Below are 17,526 nucleotides of genomic sequence, written 5' to 3' on the forward strand. Positions count from 1 at the left end.
GAAGATGATTTCCATGAACTGGTCATCCTTTTTTGAGCGACACTATGATTGTTTCCTCACATTTGCCGTATGAAAATAAATCATTACATTACATTAAATTCTTACCTTGGAAAGAGGAGCAAACATCCGTTCTCTGGTCGTGGACATTTTCTTCTGGGGTTTCCAAATTCCAAGTTCGACTCTTCTTCACAGATTTACTTTAATTCAAACAAGTTTTGGTGAAGGAAATTGGTGCTCAAGTCCGACAGTTAACACCAACAAATGACCTAACATACTGTAAATTGGGTATTTTTTGCGTCGGCTACAAGGATCCCTTTGTCCAAATTGTGAGCAGTATTTGTAGATGAAAGAAAACAGAGCTTCATAAACTGTTGACGGAAATGAAGCTGTGTCAACCTTTCACCCCAGAAAGCAGACATGTCGGTCTCCCTCAGATATCTTTGTGATTGTACAACTCAGTGAATGCACCGACGACTGATCTTTTGTTGAAGACATCACGACGGGATTCACTCACACTAAACTGTTGGTTTTAATGAGCATAGATGCATGCGTGGGTGAAGCCTTCAAGTATGCGTCAAGAGCACCCCGAGCTTACTTCCACAAGTTGAAACTTGAACGTGCAGACACTTTTTCTTGTGAAAGTGAGGATGACTGTGTTTCTCTGATTGTGGGATTACGGTGTAACTTGAGTGCCAGAGAGAGAGAAAAAAAACTGCGCCTGTGAAGCTTTGTGAAGGAGTGGTGCAGTACTGTGTTGTATTTCACCCACTTCCCTCTGTCAAACACTGACTCAACCCCAAAGCTTGCAACCACCCTTCTGATCCTGACCTACTTCATCAGTACACTTACATGTCTCGTGAATCCACACTTTCTTGATACTTGCATTATGTACAGTTTTTTTATGAAGCGGTTTTACACATTTACAGTATACAGTTGACATTTTTATTTTGGTATGTTTAGAATATCTTGTTTTCTATCCTTTCACCCTCCCCACCCCATCCCCTTTCAAATTGCTGCTGTGGACTGCAAATGTCCCCATTGCGGTACGAATAAAGGTTTTCTGATTCTCATTCTGAAACACTACACGTCAAGTATAATCGGAACCACTGCTTATTTAGGAATGTTTTTCTCAATTTACCGACTAATTGATGCGTCCTATGTGCTTTGGGCAAATAACTAAAAGTGGAGGGTTGAAACGTTATCAACATTGGTTTTGGTTTTCAGTTGCCTATAGTCATTTTTATTTCTTCAAATATTTCAGTTTAATATTGCAAACAACTTCACAACATACAAAATGAATAATATTAACCCAGAAACATGTCTCATGTGCGTATACTGCATATATATATATATATATATATATATATATATATATATATATATATATATATATATATATATATATATATATATATATATATATATATATATATAATTTTTTTCTAATATATATCTTTCTCTGGTGGGAATAAAAAAATAAACAGCAAAGCTTTGACAACAGCACCTTGACATAGTATGTAATCCCAACATTATACCTTGAGAAGTTTAAAACAGTAAACAGATAAATTACTTGAGAGGAAAATTGTTTTCCACCGAGTATGGAAATGGAAAGTTGTCTTTTTTTTTGGTCAGCCTCTTAGCGTTTTTTTTTGTCAGTGGAGAATTTGTCAATTCACAATTGAAGCAGCATGCAAGCTTTTGAAGATGCAATTGTCCTGTCATTCCTTGCCTGTTTTTTTTCACTTCATTTGGTAAATCTTGGCAACATAAACAAATGACGATGTCTTGAGGAATGTGATATAGTAATTTAAAGTGGGAGCAAATGACTGATCAGATTTTTTTTAATCGTTTACAAGGTCATGATTATGTTCAATAAATAGACTGTTATATCACTTTTACTGTATAAACTTCATCTTTTTTTTTTCTTTTTTACATGCAGTCCATAAAATGTTCATTTGACGGAATAATTTACCCTGTTATGTATATATACAAATAGATATTTTCTCTGTATTCTCTTTTTTAAACTCTTCAATAAAATCTATACATTTTATACACTATCTCCCTCTTTTAATGGTCAGTGTGCATACACAGGAAGTGTCTATCCTTATAAACCGCCAGCCGATCTTCTTTTTGCTATCCATGGTGAGAGCTCGCACGTAGGACTGGGTTGTCCTGCATTGGGAGTTATAGTGCCGCTTGTCTATTCCTCTGCAGCCGTCCTTTGTGTACCCCATGGGGTTGCATTTGGTCTCGTAAAAGTATTGCTTCAGTTGGCCATTGGGGACGGGAACCTTTTCCATGACGGTAACCGTCTGCCCCGACATGTCGATCGCCGTCTTTTTATCCACCGCCGTCACCCACTGGCTAATACTGTCACAAACGCTGAGCTCTCCACGTCGCGAGGGGTCAGAGTGTCGCCGCACTCTCATGGACATATTAGCAGCATCCAGATAGTTTTTGTATTCCTCCAGAAGAAAGAGAAACGGCGGCTCCAAAGGCACTTGGTTGCTGATCATCACCCGCGAGTCGTACATGTCGACATCCTTGCGTTCTGTGGCCACGGCTGAAGCCAGACCCCCGCCTCCCTGGCTCTCATCTGCTCCCTGTCCCATCTGCGTTGCCTCCGCCTCACCATCCACTTCCAGCAGCTCCTCTATCACCTGTTCCAAGGTGTCTGTGAGCGAAGGCATTCCACGCTGGCCCGGCCCGCCACCACTCTGTGGAGTCCCCCGGCCTCTCGCGACCGTGGCGGCGGCGCCCAAGTAGCCTTCCGTCCGATGGCCCTGCATGCCCGGGGCGTCTCTGAGGGGCGCAGCTCTCATGCAACTGAAGTATGAAATAACCATAGTAAGGAACAGGATGGTCATCACTCTTCTAACCTGGTGGAACTGGAGAAAGAAAGAAAAGGAAGAGAGGCACAGCTTGTTAGTGGACAGATTTTGGAATCACGTTAGCTCGTCGTTGTGAGTCACAATATAGCACGCAAGCCTCCCATGATAGTTGGAGGCTCATCAAATCACACTTTTATCAGCAGTGTCTTTCCAATCATTCGAAACGGGGATCATCCTTTTCATATGTCAGGCTTGCTTTTGATTCTTATTTGTTGGCAATAACTCACTAAAGCGGGCTCAACATCACATAGTCCTTATGATACCAAAGCTAGCAAGTGATTGCAGATAAGCTCTTTTTGTGTTGTATTTTTGAAACCTCTGAGGCACAGGTGTCAAAGTCAAGGCACGCGGGCCAAATCTGGCTCGCCACATCATTTTTTTCGGCCCGCGAAAGCAAATCAAACTTGTTAAATTCAATGATGATTGCTAAAATCCGAGCCAAAATTTCATATTTTTGGATGTCAACCACAATAAAAGTCATTATTCTTGACTTCAGGTTTGAAAACGAGTTATTCATTAATTTGCTGTGTGCTCTATATGTAATATTTGAAGGGATTTAAACATTCTAATGGGTTCCCCAAATTCATAACGACCCTCGAAAGGAAACCATAACTACAATGTGGCCCGCGGCAAAAAATGACTTTGACACCCTTGCTCTGAGGCAATCACATGTGAAAGCAAGCTTTCATTTACCATTTAGCGAATAACCGCACGTTTAACACCTGTTACTTTGTCTGTGATCACGATTACGCCGAAACTGCACTTGCGCATTTCTGGAGGTGTGGTGCATTAACAAGTCAATTTACCGTATTTTCCAGTGTATAGGCCACAATGGAGTTTAAGGCGCACCTCCAATAAATAGTGTTTTTTCAAGCCTTTTCCATATATAAGGTACACCTGACTATAAGGTGCACCTTCAACGGAAAAAAACATCCAAATATAATGTATAAATAAAGTTTTCCAAATATAAGGCATACCGAATTATAAGGCGCTACAGTAAAGGCTGGGGTTATGCATTACTTTTTCTAGTGGGGGAAATGGAGTCGATGGCTGCTGACAATAGTTGCGAGACCTGTTGAGGCTCAATATTACTCCACATGTAAGGCGCACCTGCGTATAAGGCGCAGGCTCATCTTTTGAAGAAAATTAAGGCATTTGGGTACGCCTTATACACCGGAAAATACGGGAGTTGCAAATACAGAGGCTATCTGGTGTCTTCTTTCAAAAACCACAAAGTAGCTTCGGAAATAAAATAGAGGCCGACAAAGAAATATTACGCCAGTTTTGCAGGATGATTTTTGTTTCCCTGAAGATGTTTCGCTCATGATTGAAGTATTCCCTCTGAACAAGAAGCAAAAACAGGTAATGTGCCATCATCTTGTCATCCTCTGTGAAAGATGTTGCTGAGATGTTAAAAAAATTGTGAAGTTTTACGTTGGAGCATATACCATCATGACTACCTTGAGAGTGTCAGGGCGCATGCTGGCAATGGTAGAGACTGCCACACACTTCAATGAAGTATATACGTACATGTACTTGTGCCCCCCGCACACGCACGCACACACACACACACACACACACACACACACACACACACACACACACACACACACACACACACACACACACACACACACGCGCACACACACACACACACACACACACACACACACACACACACACACACACACACACACACACACACACACACACACACACCTTAGTCAACAGTTGAACCTGCTTACGCTCAACAAACACAATGGTTAAGTGTGTTTTGTGTCTGAACCGACAATTGATGACTGAACCTATGTTAGTTGTGTACGTAATAATACTAATGATCATGTGTTGATGTAAGAGGGGAGGCCTTTGTTCCTTTTGCATGTTTGTCGATGGGTCATCCAACACGGACACGTCGATGACTCTGAAGTGATCCGTTTCGCCAACTCCGAAAAAAAAAATCTGATCATGACTGAGTAGAAATGCGCTGAGAGCAGTTGGATGACTCCAGAACTCTCCAGGCTGAACCCAGCAGCACATGAATCATTCAAAAATGCGTCATCTTCGCTATCCTGGAAGGTGCCAATCTTTAATATGATTAACCCCGCTAGGTGTCACTCCAACACTCTGCACACTCCAAATGATCTGAGTACAGAAAATCCATACACTTTTAAGAAGGCGGAAACAATAGGGTAGCCAATAATTAGCATTCCAAATGAGCACGCTGACCCTTGCCGTGAGCAAACCGAGCATGTCGCAACACTACTGAGGGAAATATAAAGAACAAGGACAAACACACCCCGACCTCTTCTCAGTGTAGACGCAAGGACTTTTCTCGTCAAGAACGAGCAAACTTCGCCTTAAACGCATTTGTTTCCTTCTTAATTGGTGTCTGGGGCTGCAATTAAACAACATTGGTGACTGCCATAGAGATACCAGCACTAAAAATAGCTGTGCTGGGAGTCTCCCAGTCTATTCAGAATATCACATCCTTCTTCTTAATGAGCCACTCATTCCCCAAGCTCACGGATGTGCTCCTCCACAATGTGTGTTTGCTTGAAGGAGGATGTATAGGGAGGGGGGTAGGCTTATAAAGAGATTGGGGTTATCACCCTCCCCTGTCAATTAAAACAACAATACGGGCAAAGAATGGCATAAAGAGCAGATCCATACTCGTGAAATCTGATTATATGCTAAACCGTACCGATTAAGCCCTCATTCATGTTTGGATTCCTATCAGGAGGTGTACGTGGGCCTTCTCAGCACAGAAAATCGTTTTGCTTTACGGGATGGCAGCCGGTCACGAGCTTTACGTGTAGGATGCATTTAGGCTGATATTATTATCAGCACTCCACACAAATGGTTCCACTTCCACGTCAAGGAAATGAAGGGAGAGGGCTGATTACTGTTAGGCGTCAAACTTCATGCTGGAAATGGCGCAGACAAAGTGCTGCATCTTCCGTAAGCGACCACAGGGGTAATATTGCAGCAGCAGGGGGTGGAGAGAGTGGCAGCGTCATTTCGCAGCATAACAACCACAGATGACGTCTCTTCCAGGTCTCCACAGGGAAGAGAATGGAGAGGAGGAGGTTGCTGGGGGTAATGCCACTCAACAGCATGCAATTGCATGCAATTCCCCCAGGTATCCTCACACCGGGAACAACAAATGATTTTATTTATATCTCTGTGATTTCCTGTTTCCATCAGGACGATCAATATGGCTTATGTTCTCAATCAACATCCTGTTAAAATGCAATAAAGCCAATGAATCATTTAATTGCTGTGGGACTGGCTGAGAATTATACAAGTGGCTAAGGAAGAGGTTACACGGACTGCAATTCACAGTTGTCGTCGTGTGTTAAATGGGATAAATGTGGAAAAGTCAAGCGAGGAAGAACCCAAACATTCTGCAGAATTTTGCGCCGTACCTCTTCTCTCATATTGGATCTCATTTTTTATTTTTGTTTGATGTACCTTGATTCAAGGATATTGATTTGCAACCAGTAATCACGTCTTTGACATCATGCGCTACAAGCGGCATGGTTGCCTTCATTTCACCCATCCCTCCTTCCGGACAGATGACATGCAACGGAGGGACATAAAGGCCTCAATAACCACTGCTCAAACATGCTTTTATCCACGGTGACACACCTCGTGCATGAAGCACGCAGAACAATGCGAGCAGGTGAAGCGGGGAGGCCTTTCGGACGTCCACACGCACCGAATGACCACCTGTTTGTCTCCTTTTGAGGGCATGGCCTCTAACGCTGCCATATGTAACTTAATCTCACATTTATTCTTTACACCAAATGGGGATTACGCCGCGAAATACCTCATATGAAAGATGATGAAAAGTTTCAAAAAAAACATGAAAGGACTAGCATTCCTTGTGATCATTAACCAGGTGCTAATGTACCTTCAAAATACTTTATGGCATATGCCAATCGTAAAACTTTCACCATGAGGTATGAACATTGGATTGGACTGTACGGGAACATTTATTATTTGTCATGGCTTGCTTGTGTTTTGCACTTTGTTCAATTCCTCAACAACCTTGCCGAGTGGAAGTGTTTACCAAGCAGCATGTTTGGTCACGTCCAACGCACACAGAATTCAATGCAAACTGTTCAGCTGTAATAACAGTGGAAACTAAAAAGCACACATAAGATTGGATACAGCACAACCAAACTCTCAATAGTAATGCGTGACACACATGGAGGATTGCTGCCTGAAGATCTGTTTTTAATCTGACACCATTTCACAGCATATTTAGCAATACACCGCGTGAGTACAAACAGGGGATTACACCTGGCGTCAGAGCCAACTCTCATCCATTGCCACATTCAAACCAAACATTCAAACAGCTGCTGTCTGAGCTGTGCTGTCCAGATCAATTGCTTTCGTCCCACACAACATGCAGTGATCGCCATTTATTCAGAACAATCAACGCTATCTAAAAAGTGTTCATATGCCAGCCTATGTCAAACCTGCTTCCAATTCGATCCAGTGTTGGAAATCACCAGTTCACTGCGAGATCGCCGCACTAATTTGGAAATGAGGACACTGTAGTTAACAATATGTACACAAGATGGCGCCATAGACCGTCAAATATTGGCAAGTTTCATGCTTACCACCATCTCTTTGCCAGCGAGGGAGATGTGTGGATGGATGGATGGATGGATGGATGGATAGATAGATAGATAGATAGATAGATAGATAGATAGATAGATAGATAGATAGATAGATAGATAGATAGATAGATAGATAGATAGATAGATAGATAGATAGATAGATAGATAGATAGATAGATAGATAGATAGATAGGTGTGTAATTTAATATGACACCCAATTCAAACACAACACCAAGAAGTGAACCAAAGTAGTAGGTGTCGCTTTGGTCTGGGGTTTCCAATAGTCATAATGAGTGATGCGTCCAACAAAGCCCCCCCCCACCATCCCTCCACGAAACTTGTTTGCTATTGCACGTACATGAATGAGTAAAAACTCACTTGGTGAGAGAAATGCTGACGGTCTGTGATTCTCATAAGAAAACAGTTTGGTACTTGCAGTGTATAAGGTGTTCAGATGGGATTGTGTTTAAAAGAGAGAAGGGCAAATAAATAAATAAATAAATAAATAAATAAATAAATAAATAAATAAATAAATACCACACAAGACGAAAATCTAACCCAATGCTTAAGGAGTTGAAAAACTAAACATCTTACTTTTGTGTTAGATTCAACACAACCCCAACCAAACACTAGTCAGTTTTTATTAATGAAGGGCAAGATTAGATGACACGTATCCCCATTCGGGGCCGCGGCGCTGCCTGTCCACAGGATAACCAGACTTGATGTGACTATTGTAGACCCACAACACACAAACTAACAACTCTTAAAAATAATATTTAGTATTCGTGCATATATGTGTATAGCAGCAAGATTCAACCAAACTACAAAGAAGTTGCGAGAGAAACTTACCTTGTGCTGCCCAGTCGTAAAACAGACCATTCAACAGGACAGTGTCATCTGGGCAGTCAGAATTTAGTCTTTAGCTATACTTTTCCTCTCCGTGCCCTCTCCCGACAAGCTTCGGGATAACTCTTCAGGTTTTGAGCAAATACATTAAATTATTGATGGTGGAAATTGCATGGGTGAGGTCATGCACTCCCATGGCTGGACGGCTCCGGTGGAGATGGTGTGTGAAAGCTGAGTTGTCGCCTGCATGCCGCCGCAGCAGCAGCGGCTGAGGAAGAGGAGGAGGGGGAGGACGAGGAGGACCAGAAGGAGGAGTAGGAGGAGTAGGAGGAGCAAGCTGGATGAAGACGAGAGCCGTGAAGCTTGGAATGGGGAGCCTGCGTGGAAGTCGACCAACTTTACTACACCATGATGACGCTGCAACATGTGACCATTGACAATCTTGGCTGGCTCGCCTCCGACTCGCGTTTAAACAGCCCCGAGGCGGAACTATTAGTGCGCCCTCACTGCGCATCTTGTCTTTTTTTTTGTTCGCGCGTTCTCACCACACCCACACCATTATGTCTAACTATTTATATATTTTCTATAGTTTTTATAGAGCACACGCGAATCCTCCTTTCTTCTGTTGTTTTACAAACCAAATATGGTGCGATGCATCTGCGCGTCCGCGAGCAAGACGTGACCCAATCAGAAGACTGAAGACAACCAACATGCAGCCTACGTCTATCTATTTATTCATGGGGAACACCAGTAGTCAGATTTGCGTGGGCATTAAAAAAATACACGTTTTCATCCCGCTGCATCCACAGTAATAATCCAAGTAAAAAACGGGGCATGTGTCACCAGACAGGCACCAGAGGCTCATAAAAAGGTGAAAAGTATGAAACTCCAGGTTTCCATTGGCAAAATTATTACATTCTCAAAAGAAATGGACAGCACATCAACAAAGCAAGATTACTTTTAGAATGTATTGAGCAGGTCAAGCTTTTCAATGTACATTTTTAACGTGATGGATAGCTCTAATGGGGAAACGGCATCCCTTTGTATGTTGTGATGCAAAGGTTGATCGTGATATATTTGCTCTATGACCAGCACCGTTCATTCCCCGCAATGGCGTGTGTGCATGGGGAGCTCCTATTTGGCATGCAGCAATATACGGGTGGCTGCTCCAACCTGCTTAATGAGTCAGTCCCACCGCCAACACACCAAAGGGACACGCAAAGATAGATATAGCCCTCTCCAAAGACCAACGGGTGAGGGCAAACTCTGGATGACAAAGACTTGCACGAGCAATCACTGAGGGAACCGACTCCATCGAGGACAATAAAAGCACAATGTTCCATAGAAGTAATTCATAAATAAATCACTTGGCATCTCATTAAAACAAAAAACAAAAAACAACGCAGACTATCATTTGTGCAAATGCGGCAAAACTGAAGGCGGTGTAGCAAGTTGAGTCTTTTGGCTTGCAAGTAGCGTCAGAGGCTTTTGGGGAGTCTTTTTTTTCCTGAATGAATTCAAAATAAGGCGTGATAAATGAACTGGCCGCAACACAGAGGGAGATCCACGCTGTTTCCGCCCGCGTTATAGCAACCTGGAGTCCTTCTGAAAACCAAGCCACTATTTCATCCACACTGTGGTGTTGGATTTCTGCAGGTTTAAGATTTCTCAGGAACAATGACTTCAAACTGTCTGAGGCGTATGGATGAACATCTTTTGTTTTGAGGGTTAGGAGGGCAGGGGGTGTACATGGCTCATGTTTTAATCGAGCCATGCTACATACATGTGATTTGCATTTACACTTCAATCTTGCTGAACGTCTTCCTCGTTTGTACAGCGCAGAGAATAGACACGTGCTAATGTTTCCGCTGCCAAATACAGGAGAGAGGGAGACATTCAGTCTGCACTTGCCAATGGCTTCGTTCAGTCAGCAGCCCGCCACCTTGTGCAAGACCGGAACTGCGTAATATGCGAGTAACAAGAGGGGAAATGACATTTGAGAAATTGTCATTTTCACTGGAGATAAAAGAAGGCTCCTCTTGGAGATGTGCGAAAACACTGTATAAGGTTAGATGACGTCAAACATTGAAGGTGGGCTGCGGACCACTTGGGATCTCTTTTCAGCAGGTAAACTCGGGTTGCTCAATAAAATGAGATACTGGGGTGAGGAGGTAATGCAATCTCCCCTGTAATGACAATACCTTGATTTGAATTCTGAGCAAGAGGCAACGGTCATTAATACAACTTCCTTGTGTCTTTAATGACAGTGACTGGAGTTCACCCTGAAATCCATTAAAACTCTGTCTCTCGATCTCATTGCTGGCATTTGCCACCCTCCCTCTCTCCCCCACAAAATCCAATATCAGCTCACCATCAATAGCCCTTGCGTTCACTGCTAAAGGGAAGTGCTTCATCATTATCCGAAGAAATCAACGACAACATATTCCGTTGTGGACTCAAAACTGTATATAAAAATATGGAATCATGCGACCTCTATTTGTAAGCCTATATATATAATTGCATCTGTACAAACTCAACCTACAACTTGACTTATCGCGAAAGAAACGGCTATATGACAATATTGTATGAAGTTGATAGAATAGATGTGATGGAGATTTCACTGCATGAGGTCGAGCACGCGCGTGTTGCATCGTGAATCATCCACATCATAGTGTCCGATGCGCTCGAGCAAATGCCTCTTAATTTGCGGGGTTTTTTGCTCAAAAATAATTTTAAAAACTTTTATTCTCACGACAGCTTCCCCCTTGAAGGAGCTTGTTTAAAGTAGCCTGTGAAATTGGATGAGTGTGATGACGACGGTGACTAAAAGCGGCAGCGGTGGCGGGGCGACGGAGCGTTCATTGCCATCATGATTAAGATGATTTTATATTCCTTGCTCTAAATATATCGTCACGCCCTCCTCCCGCTGTGAGGAGATTTACGCCATCTCTCGCCAAAATAATCGATTGCACATTTCAGATTTATATGGTGCGCACGACGTTTTTTTAAATAATTAATGAATGCGAAATGGACCGGAAAGGACGCAATATGCGGTGGAAATAAGAATGAGGTGACGTGTCATTATAAATATAACAAGATAAAAACAATTAATTATGATAAATCCGCTTAAAGCTCGCGAATTGAATAAGACAAAATAATAAGACAAAACAAGACAAATGCCAACAAAACAGACAGAAGCCTGCTACATTTGAATTAAAACCACAACGTCAGCTGTACATTTTCGTAAAATGAATAAAACAGAGCGAAACGATTTCATCTGATTTTTGACGCCCACCACAACTCTGCAGCAGGAAAGAGAGAGAGAGGTCGAGAGACAGAAAGAGAGAGAGAAGAGAGAGAGAGGAGATTCACAGTAAAGACAACGCGTGCGTCCGCGTGCGCAAGCAGACGCACACCCGCACACACACGCCTGAAGCCCCATTTATGGACTGATCCGCTGACGTACATTGCAGAAAAGTGCTATAAAAAAACCTTCATACATACAAAGTGTGTCGTGCCACCCCACAGACCCCTCCTAACCTGCCTCCGCTCATCCCTCCTCCTCTACCCAACACGCCCACACCCACGCCATAATCCCACGTCTCGATCGGGCGGAAAAAATATATTTATTCATTTCTTTATTATATTTTTTACACAAATTTTTGTAGAAAGAAATTTGTTTTAAAATTAAATCATAGACATACAAAATCCGAAATTTCTAATGGAAAAAATGTACGTAACTTTCGAAAATGTTACCCCGAGCAATTGTAAAATTATCTCGGAGCTCGGTGTAATAATTTATATATCTCTTTTTTAATGTTAGAATTATTTGATCATTTTCTCCTCCTAGAAAGTCAACACGATTACACCGAAAATGATCGCCGTATGTTGGATCGGCGAATAAAACGTGCGAGGACGCCTGCGGACAAGTAGCGCCATTTAAATACAATTACAGACAAACGTGAGGACAAATTCGTTTCCAGACTATTTATTGGAACACGTGCTGTGTAAAAGATGAGTGTTGATTAAAAACACGAACGTGGGCGTCGGGATTTTCTCTCCTCGCCAATCGCTACGTTTTAGATCAGAACATCTTACATCTTCGACCAGAGGAGGAGTAGGAGGAGAAAAAAAGAGACAAGCCACAGAGAGGGGTGAGATGAAAACGGGGAGTGCAAACTGACAATATCCAAGGCTTTTTGGGGTGATTTTCGTGAGAGCACGAGGAATTTAAAAGTGACCGCCGTCCAAATCCGTCATCTCATATGAAATCCTTATTTTTGAAAGAGGGTGGGGTGTGTATTCGTGCTACCGCGTCTACACAAAACGTGATCTCGACATCACATCTGTCGGCGAATTGCTGGGGCCACGCCCATATTTAACATAATTCCACAAGACATTATTTCTTCACAATAAATTGAAATAAATTCCACGAGAGGACATGATCACGATTGATATATTTTTAGTATGTTATTCCCGTGCAGTATGCGGTAGTGCCATACACGCCCCCCACCAAAAAAGAGAGGGGGATAGAAGGGGGAGCAGGTGAAGCGAAAAGCACCTTATGAATGAAACCGTGGAGCGGTCGTAGTAAAAACACAAGTGATTTGATGGCGATGACGGGAGGGGTGGGGGCTGGGGTAAAGGAGGGGGTAAAGCGTAGGGCTATATTTGGACTGGATAACAGAATCCACAGACGTCAAGACAAAACATGAATGTAGCGGCACGGGCATGGATGAATAAGCACGTTGAAAAAGGAAGATGGCAGCTTTTGTTTCCAGCAATTGTTATCACGACTAACTGCATTATTGTTGTAGGCGCATCTAAGGATCAGTTCTCCGGTTTTGGATCCGCGACGACTGGATCACCCCTGCGTCTAAGTTCCCACATCGGGAAGCATGATGAGGCATAACGCAACCATTACGCACATTGTCTTGCAACAAAGCAGCTTCGGAAACCCCACAGCTTAAAAAAAGAAGAAGTCTGTTTTGAATAAATTATCCTGAGGAAATCTCGATAGAGACATTTCCGGATGCTTACATACGATCATTTATTCTTGCGTGCCTAATGGGCTCAGTCTCGTTGCTAAAAGAGACATTATATTTGGAGTTATTTCTTGGACTAAAGCCGGCAATGCAGGCGAACGTGCAGGCTGCATGATGTGCTTGAAAAGCCCAAGTGTCTTGGAGAAAAGCCCGCAAAAACGACAGCAACAAAAGACTGATATGGAAACAACGGATTGGGCTCTTACCTTTACACGGGCTGACAACCACAATGTACGTGGTTAGTTCTCCGCGACCAACGCTTGCATGTCCCAAAGTTTAAACGCAATGTGGGGGGACTTAAAGGTACTGACAAGGTGCAGTGGAAAAAAAAAGAAAAAAAGAAAAAAACACCAGACAGCCTACGTTTCAACTTTGATAAAGCTCCACAAAAAGCACATGCGCTATTCTTTATCTCCCACTTACGCTCTTGCGTCTGCATTTTTTCTCTTAATCTTGTTTCAAAGACAACATGTTCCCTGAGAATAATCTTACCAAAAGTTGGAAAAAGAATCCCAGGTTTGGCAAAGGGGGTTGGGGAGGGAAAAGACTGTTTGGCGTCCGGCGTGCGCGCGTTTAGTCCATGGATGGCTCCGGTGTCTCTGTCCAATGTGCTGAAAGCATCACACAGCCTGGGGGGAACGACGCTATGAGGGGCCACGGAAATATCTAGATACTTTTGTTGAGTGCCCAATAAAAAAAGCCTCTGCTGCTGCTGCTGCTGCCGTTGTCACGTGTATTTCTCCTCTCTAGCAAAACCAACCGTGTTAATATTTCAGCACACGTCGGGTGGACATTTCCTTCCAGATAGCGGCTTCTACGAATGAAAACAAAACAAAACAAAAACAAAAAAAATAAAAAGCCGGTCGTGTCGCCCTGTTTAAATCCGCCTGACCTAGCCGCAAGCTCCAAGTGTCTCAGTTAAGTGGCACGTGTTGCTTTAAAAGAACATACATGCATGTATAATAAAGCCCCTCGCTGGCAGCAAGCACGACCCTCCTGGAAGTCTCAGTAGCGCACGCACGCACATCCATTGTCATGTATCCCGTGGTTGCCTTACCTGGCTGGCTGTAGCCCCAAAACGCCACACAATCTTTTTTTCACCCCACAGCAGCTTTGTCAACATGAGCCTTGAGCACACTACGGAGCCTCGCTGCACTGTGTCGACTTTGTCAAGTCGAAAGCCATCCGAGCTCTGGCAGCAACGCCGCCTTAAAACAGCAAACACGACTATTTTAGCCTCTAGAAAGCCGTGTTACTTACCATTTTCACCCCCCTACGCTGTCCTGGCGATAGAAGTGTCTTAATATCCACTCACTCCAACAGATGCTGGTAGGTAATGTGTCTTGTTTGAAGTCATCATGTGAGAAGTTGTGCTGCGCTCAGTAGATCGCCCACCACTTCGCTGACTTATGAATCTAATAACCCTTCGCAATATCGCCGTGCTTAAACTCTCTTAGGCAAAAAAACCTTGGCGGCTCTACGGGAGAAGATAAATAATCAACAAGACCGACTTGTCGGAGAGCGCCTTGCACACACACTCCCGGACAATGCCATTATAGGGGCTCTTACGTGATTGAAATAAGCCCCCCAGAAAGCAGGTAACTTTGTGACGGGGGACGAGTTTCTGACTGGGGAGGCTCCTTGGCCGTCGAACGCAATCGAGCAATGAGCTCAGACGCATAGCTAACTCGTCGGATAAATGTTCGTCTAGGGGCCTACAAGCGCTTTGATAATTAACGTCGACGTTCCGTTTGGAGCGTCCTTGCTTCCCGCCGAACTTGTTGCTTTGCCCACAAGCCAAAGTATACTTACGTTGCCTCTCACAATGATGGGATGGAAATTCCCCCCAAACCCTCGCCGAACAGCTCTACTCAGAGACTTTGAAACCTCAGCAAGATAACTTTTGATGGGGAATATGGGGAAGTTCAAAGGAGAAATCTGTTTTGAGTAAAATTCCATCAGTTGCGGTGCCAACGTGGAACTGTCTGATTGTCATGTGGTGACGAGGCGATGCGCTTGCAAGCCGTTCCCCACATGAACTAAGCAACATGAGTAAGATGTGAGAATCGCCCAGCATACCAAACTTTCTTAAAGTGTCTGTGTCATTCATGAGGTTTAAGTGACTTTTTTTCGGAGGGTGGTGGTAGGGGGATGCTCTGCATCTGCATGGGTGGTGCACAGCTACGTATACTGGAACCTGTAGGTGTCTGGAAGAGACAATAGGGGCAACGTGACAACTCATTGGACACGTGTCACAAAAAATTGTGAATCAAAGCAGGATGCCATTCCGAGGATTGCTGCCCCAACAACCACCGCACGAATCTTAGAGAGCATCACAAAACTAATCATGTGTTCAAGATGGTCATCATGGAAGCCATAATAAAAGTCATCATTATTACACTTGTGACGATTATATGAAACACGGGGCACTATATATATATATATATATATATATATATATATATATATATATATATATATATATATATATATATATATATATATATATATATATATATATATATATATATCTTTTACATTGGAATAGTCGCAATATATATATATTTTTTCCGTTTTTCCTAATTATGGTTAGATGAGTTCACCAGGGAGACGGGTGACACGCTGGACAACATTCACAGATAGAACATAACACGTTAGTACCCGAAATAAATAAATAAATAAATAAATAAATAAATAAATAAATAAACGAACGAACAAATAAATACACTAAAAAGAGGTGAATAAATACAGACATACACACACAAATAAATAAAGAGATGACTAAATACATACACAAATAAATAAATAGTGAATAAATAGATGAATAAATACACAAATACACAAACAACCTAATAGGCAAATAAAGAGATACATAAATACACAAATAAAAAAAAACAAATAAAGAGATGAATAAATAAATACACAAAAAAAGGATAAATAAACAAACAAACAAACAAATACGTACATAAATACGTAAAAACAAATAAGTAGATAAATACGTAAGTAAATAAATAAATAAATAAATAAAGATGAAAAAAAAATACACAACTAAACTTTGTGCTCAAAATCCACCATGCTCCCTTTTAGTTTGGCCATTTGATGAAAGTTTGAGTCGCGACAAGCAACAAGTGCTGTGCCTCACAATTTAAAGCTTATCCCCGACTCCAGCGTGCTCAATGTCGAGGTTATAAACATGTGAGCAACAGGTTATGAAAATAAGGGAGTGACATAAAGGCGGGGAGCGGTAACACATCAACTTGCCAGGGACAGCATGATGAGAATGAACAATTCACCTTGATGGCTGCACATGATTTTAAGAAAAGGATGCATGTGTCCCATCAACTCCAAGCGCTCCCACCACCACCACCACCACCACCACAACCACCACCATCCTCCTCCTCAGTCCTCTCTGCCTCCTGACGTGGTAACTTGAATGGCTCCTACTTGTGATGTTGTTAACACTTCCTCTGCTCCACAGCTCCTCACGGACTCGCTGCCTGACTCATGCTTGTCCATTTTTTCACTCGCCAAGCCTTCGCCGCCGCTCTTCACCACCATATATCTTATGGCTTGGCCTGAGGTCACGGATTAAACACTCACACGCCCTGCCTACTGTTCCATTGCTCCGTGGTCAGCCAAGATGCTCCCCCTTTCAACTTTGAAGAGCTCATGTGAAATATAATTTGCTGCTTATATACTTGAAGCCAACAGGCAGCGCAATTGGACAGATACAGAGATTAAAATGTGCATTTTTTTATATTCTTTTAAGAACTCGATTGTGGAGCAGATATTTTGACATGAGCTCAAGTGTCATCACTATTTCATAACAAGATCATTTTGGCACTTCACCATTACATTTGGATTTTCCTTCACTTCCAAAACAGCAATCTCCGTTTAAGGTGTGATCTCATTCTATATAATCCAATTTTTGGTGAGGCGTGCAAGCAACCGACAACAATATGAGCATGAAAAGCAATCCCAGTTCCGCCTTCCACGAATGATATGAAATTAATCGCCAGAAAGGTATTGTGGAAGAACCACATTAACATGGCAAGTCATCAAACTTCCCTGTTTACATCTGCTAATTGCTTTTGGACCTCAGCTGGTCTCCAGAAT

The 17,526-nt window shown here is 42.6% G+C and overlaps 1 protein-coding gene across 7 annotated transcripts; it reads right to left on the reverse strand.

Moving 5' to 3' along the window:
• Positions 1 to 1,451: 1,451 nt before the first annotated feature.
• Positions 1,452 to 15,369, reverse strand: bdnf (brain derived neurotrophic factor). Of its 7 annotated transcripts, none has more exons than XM_088993215.1 (2): positions 15,223 to 15,369; positions 1,452 to 2,888 (listed from the first exon to the last, which is right to left on the reverse strand). In XM_088993215.1, the coding sequence occupies exons 1-2, from the start codon at positions 15,367 to 15,369 to the stop codon at positions 2,055 to 2,057; spliced, it is 981 nt and encodes a 326-aa protein (XP_088849341.1). In that variant the 3' UTR covers positions 1,452 to 2,054. The 7 variants fall into 7 exon arrangements, with proteins under 7 accessions (XP_088849341.1, XP_088849345.1, XP_088849342.1 ...); XM_088993219.1 differs by lacking the exon at positions 15,223 to 15,369 and adding an exon at positions 14,671 to 14,956; XM_088993216.1 differs by lacking the exon at positions 15,223 to 15,369 and adding an exon at positions 14,468 to 14,595.
• Between the last annotated feature and the right edge of the window lie 2,157 nt (positions 15,370 to 17,526).

Source organism: Hippocampus bargibanti, linkage group LG03 (assembly GCF_051943395.1).
Source record: "Hippocampus bargibanti isolate YZ-2025 linkage group LG03, ASM5194339v1, whole genome shotgun sequence".
NCBI lineage: Eukaryota > Metazoa > Chordata > Actinopteri > Syngnathiformes > Syngnathidae > Hippocampus > Hippocampus bargibanti.

Bases quoted from the DNA above. Each gene is read 5' to 3' on its own strand.
- bdnf (XM_088993215.1), bottom strand. From the start codon at position 15,369: ATGGAATTTTACTCAAAACAGATTTCTCCTTTGAACTTCCCCATATTC. The intron at 2,889-15,222 runs GTAAGTATACTT...TTCTTTCTCCAG, and splicing joins CCATCATTGTGAGAGGCAAC to TTCCACCAGGTTAGAAGAGT.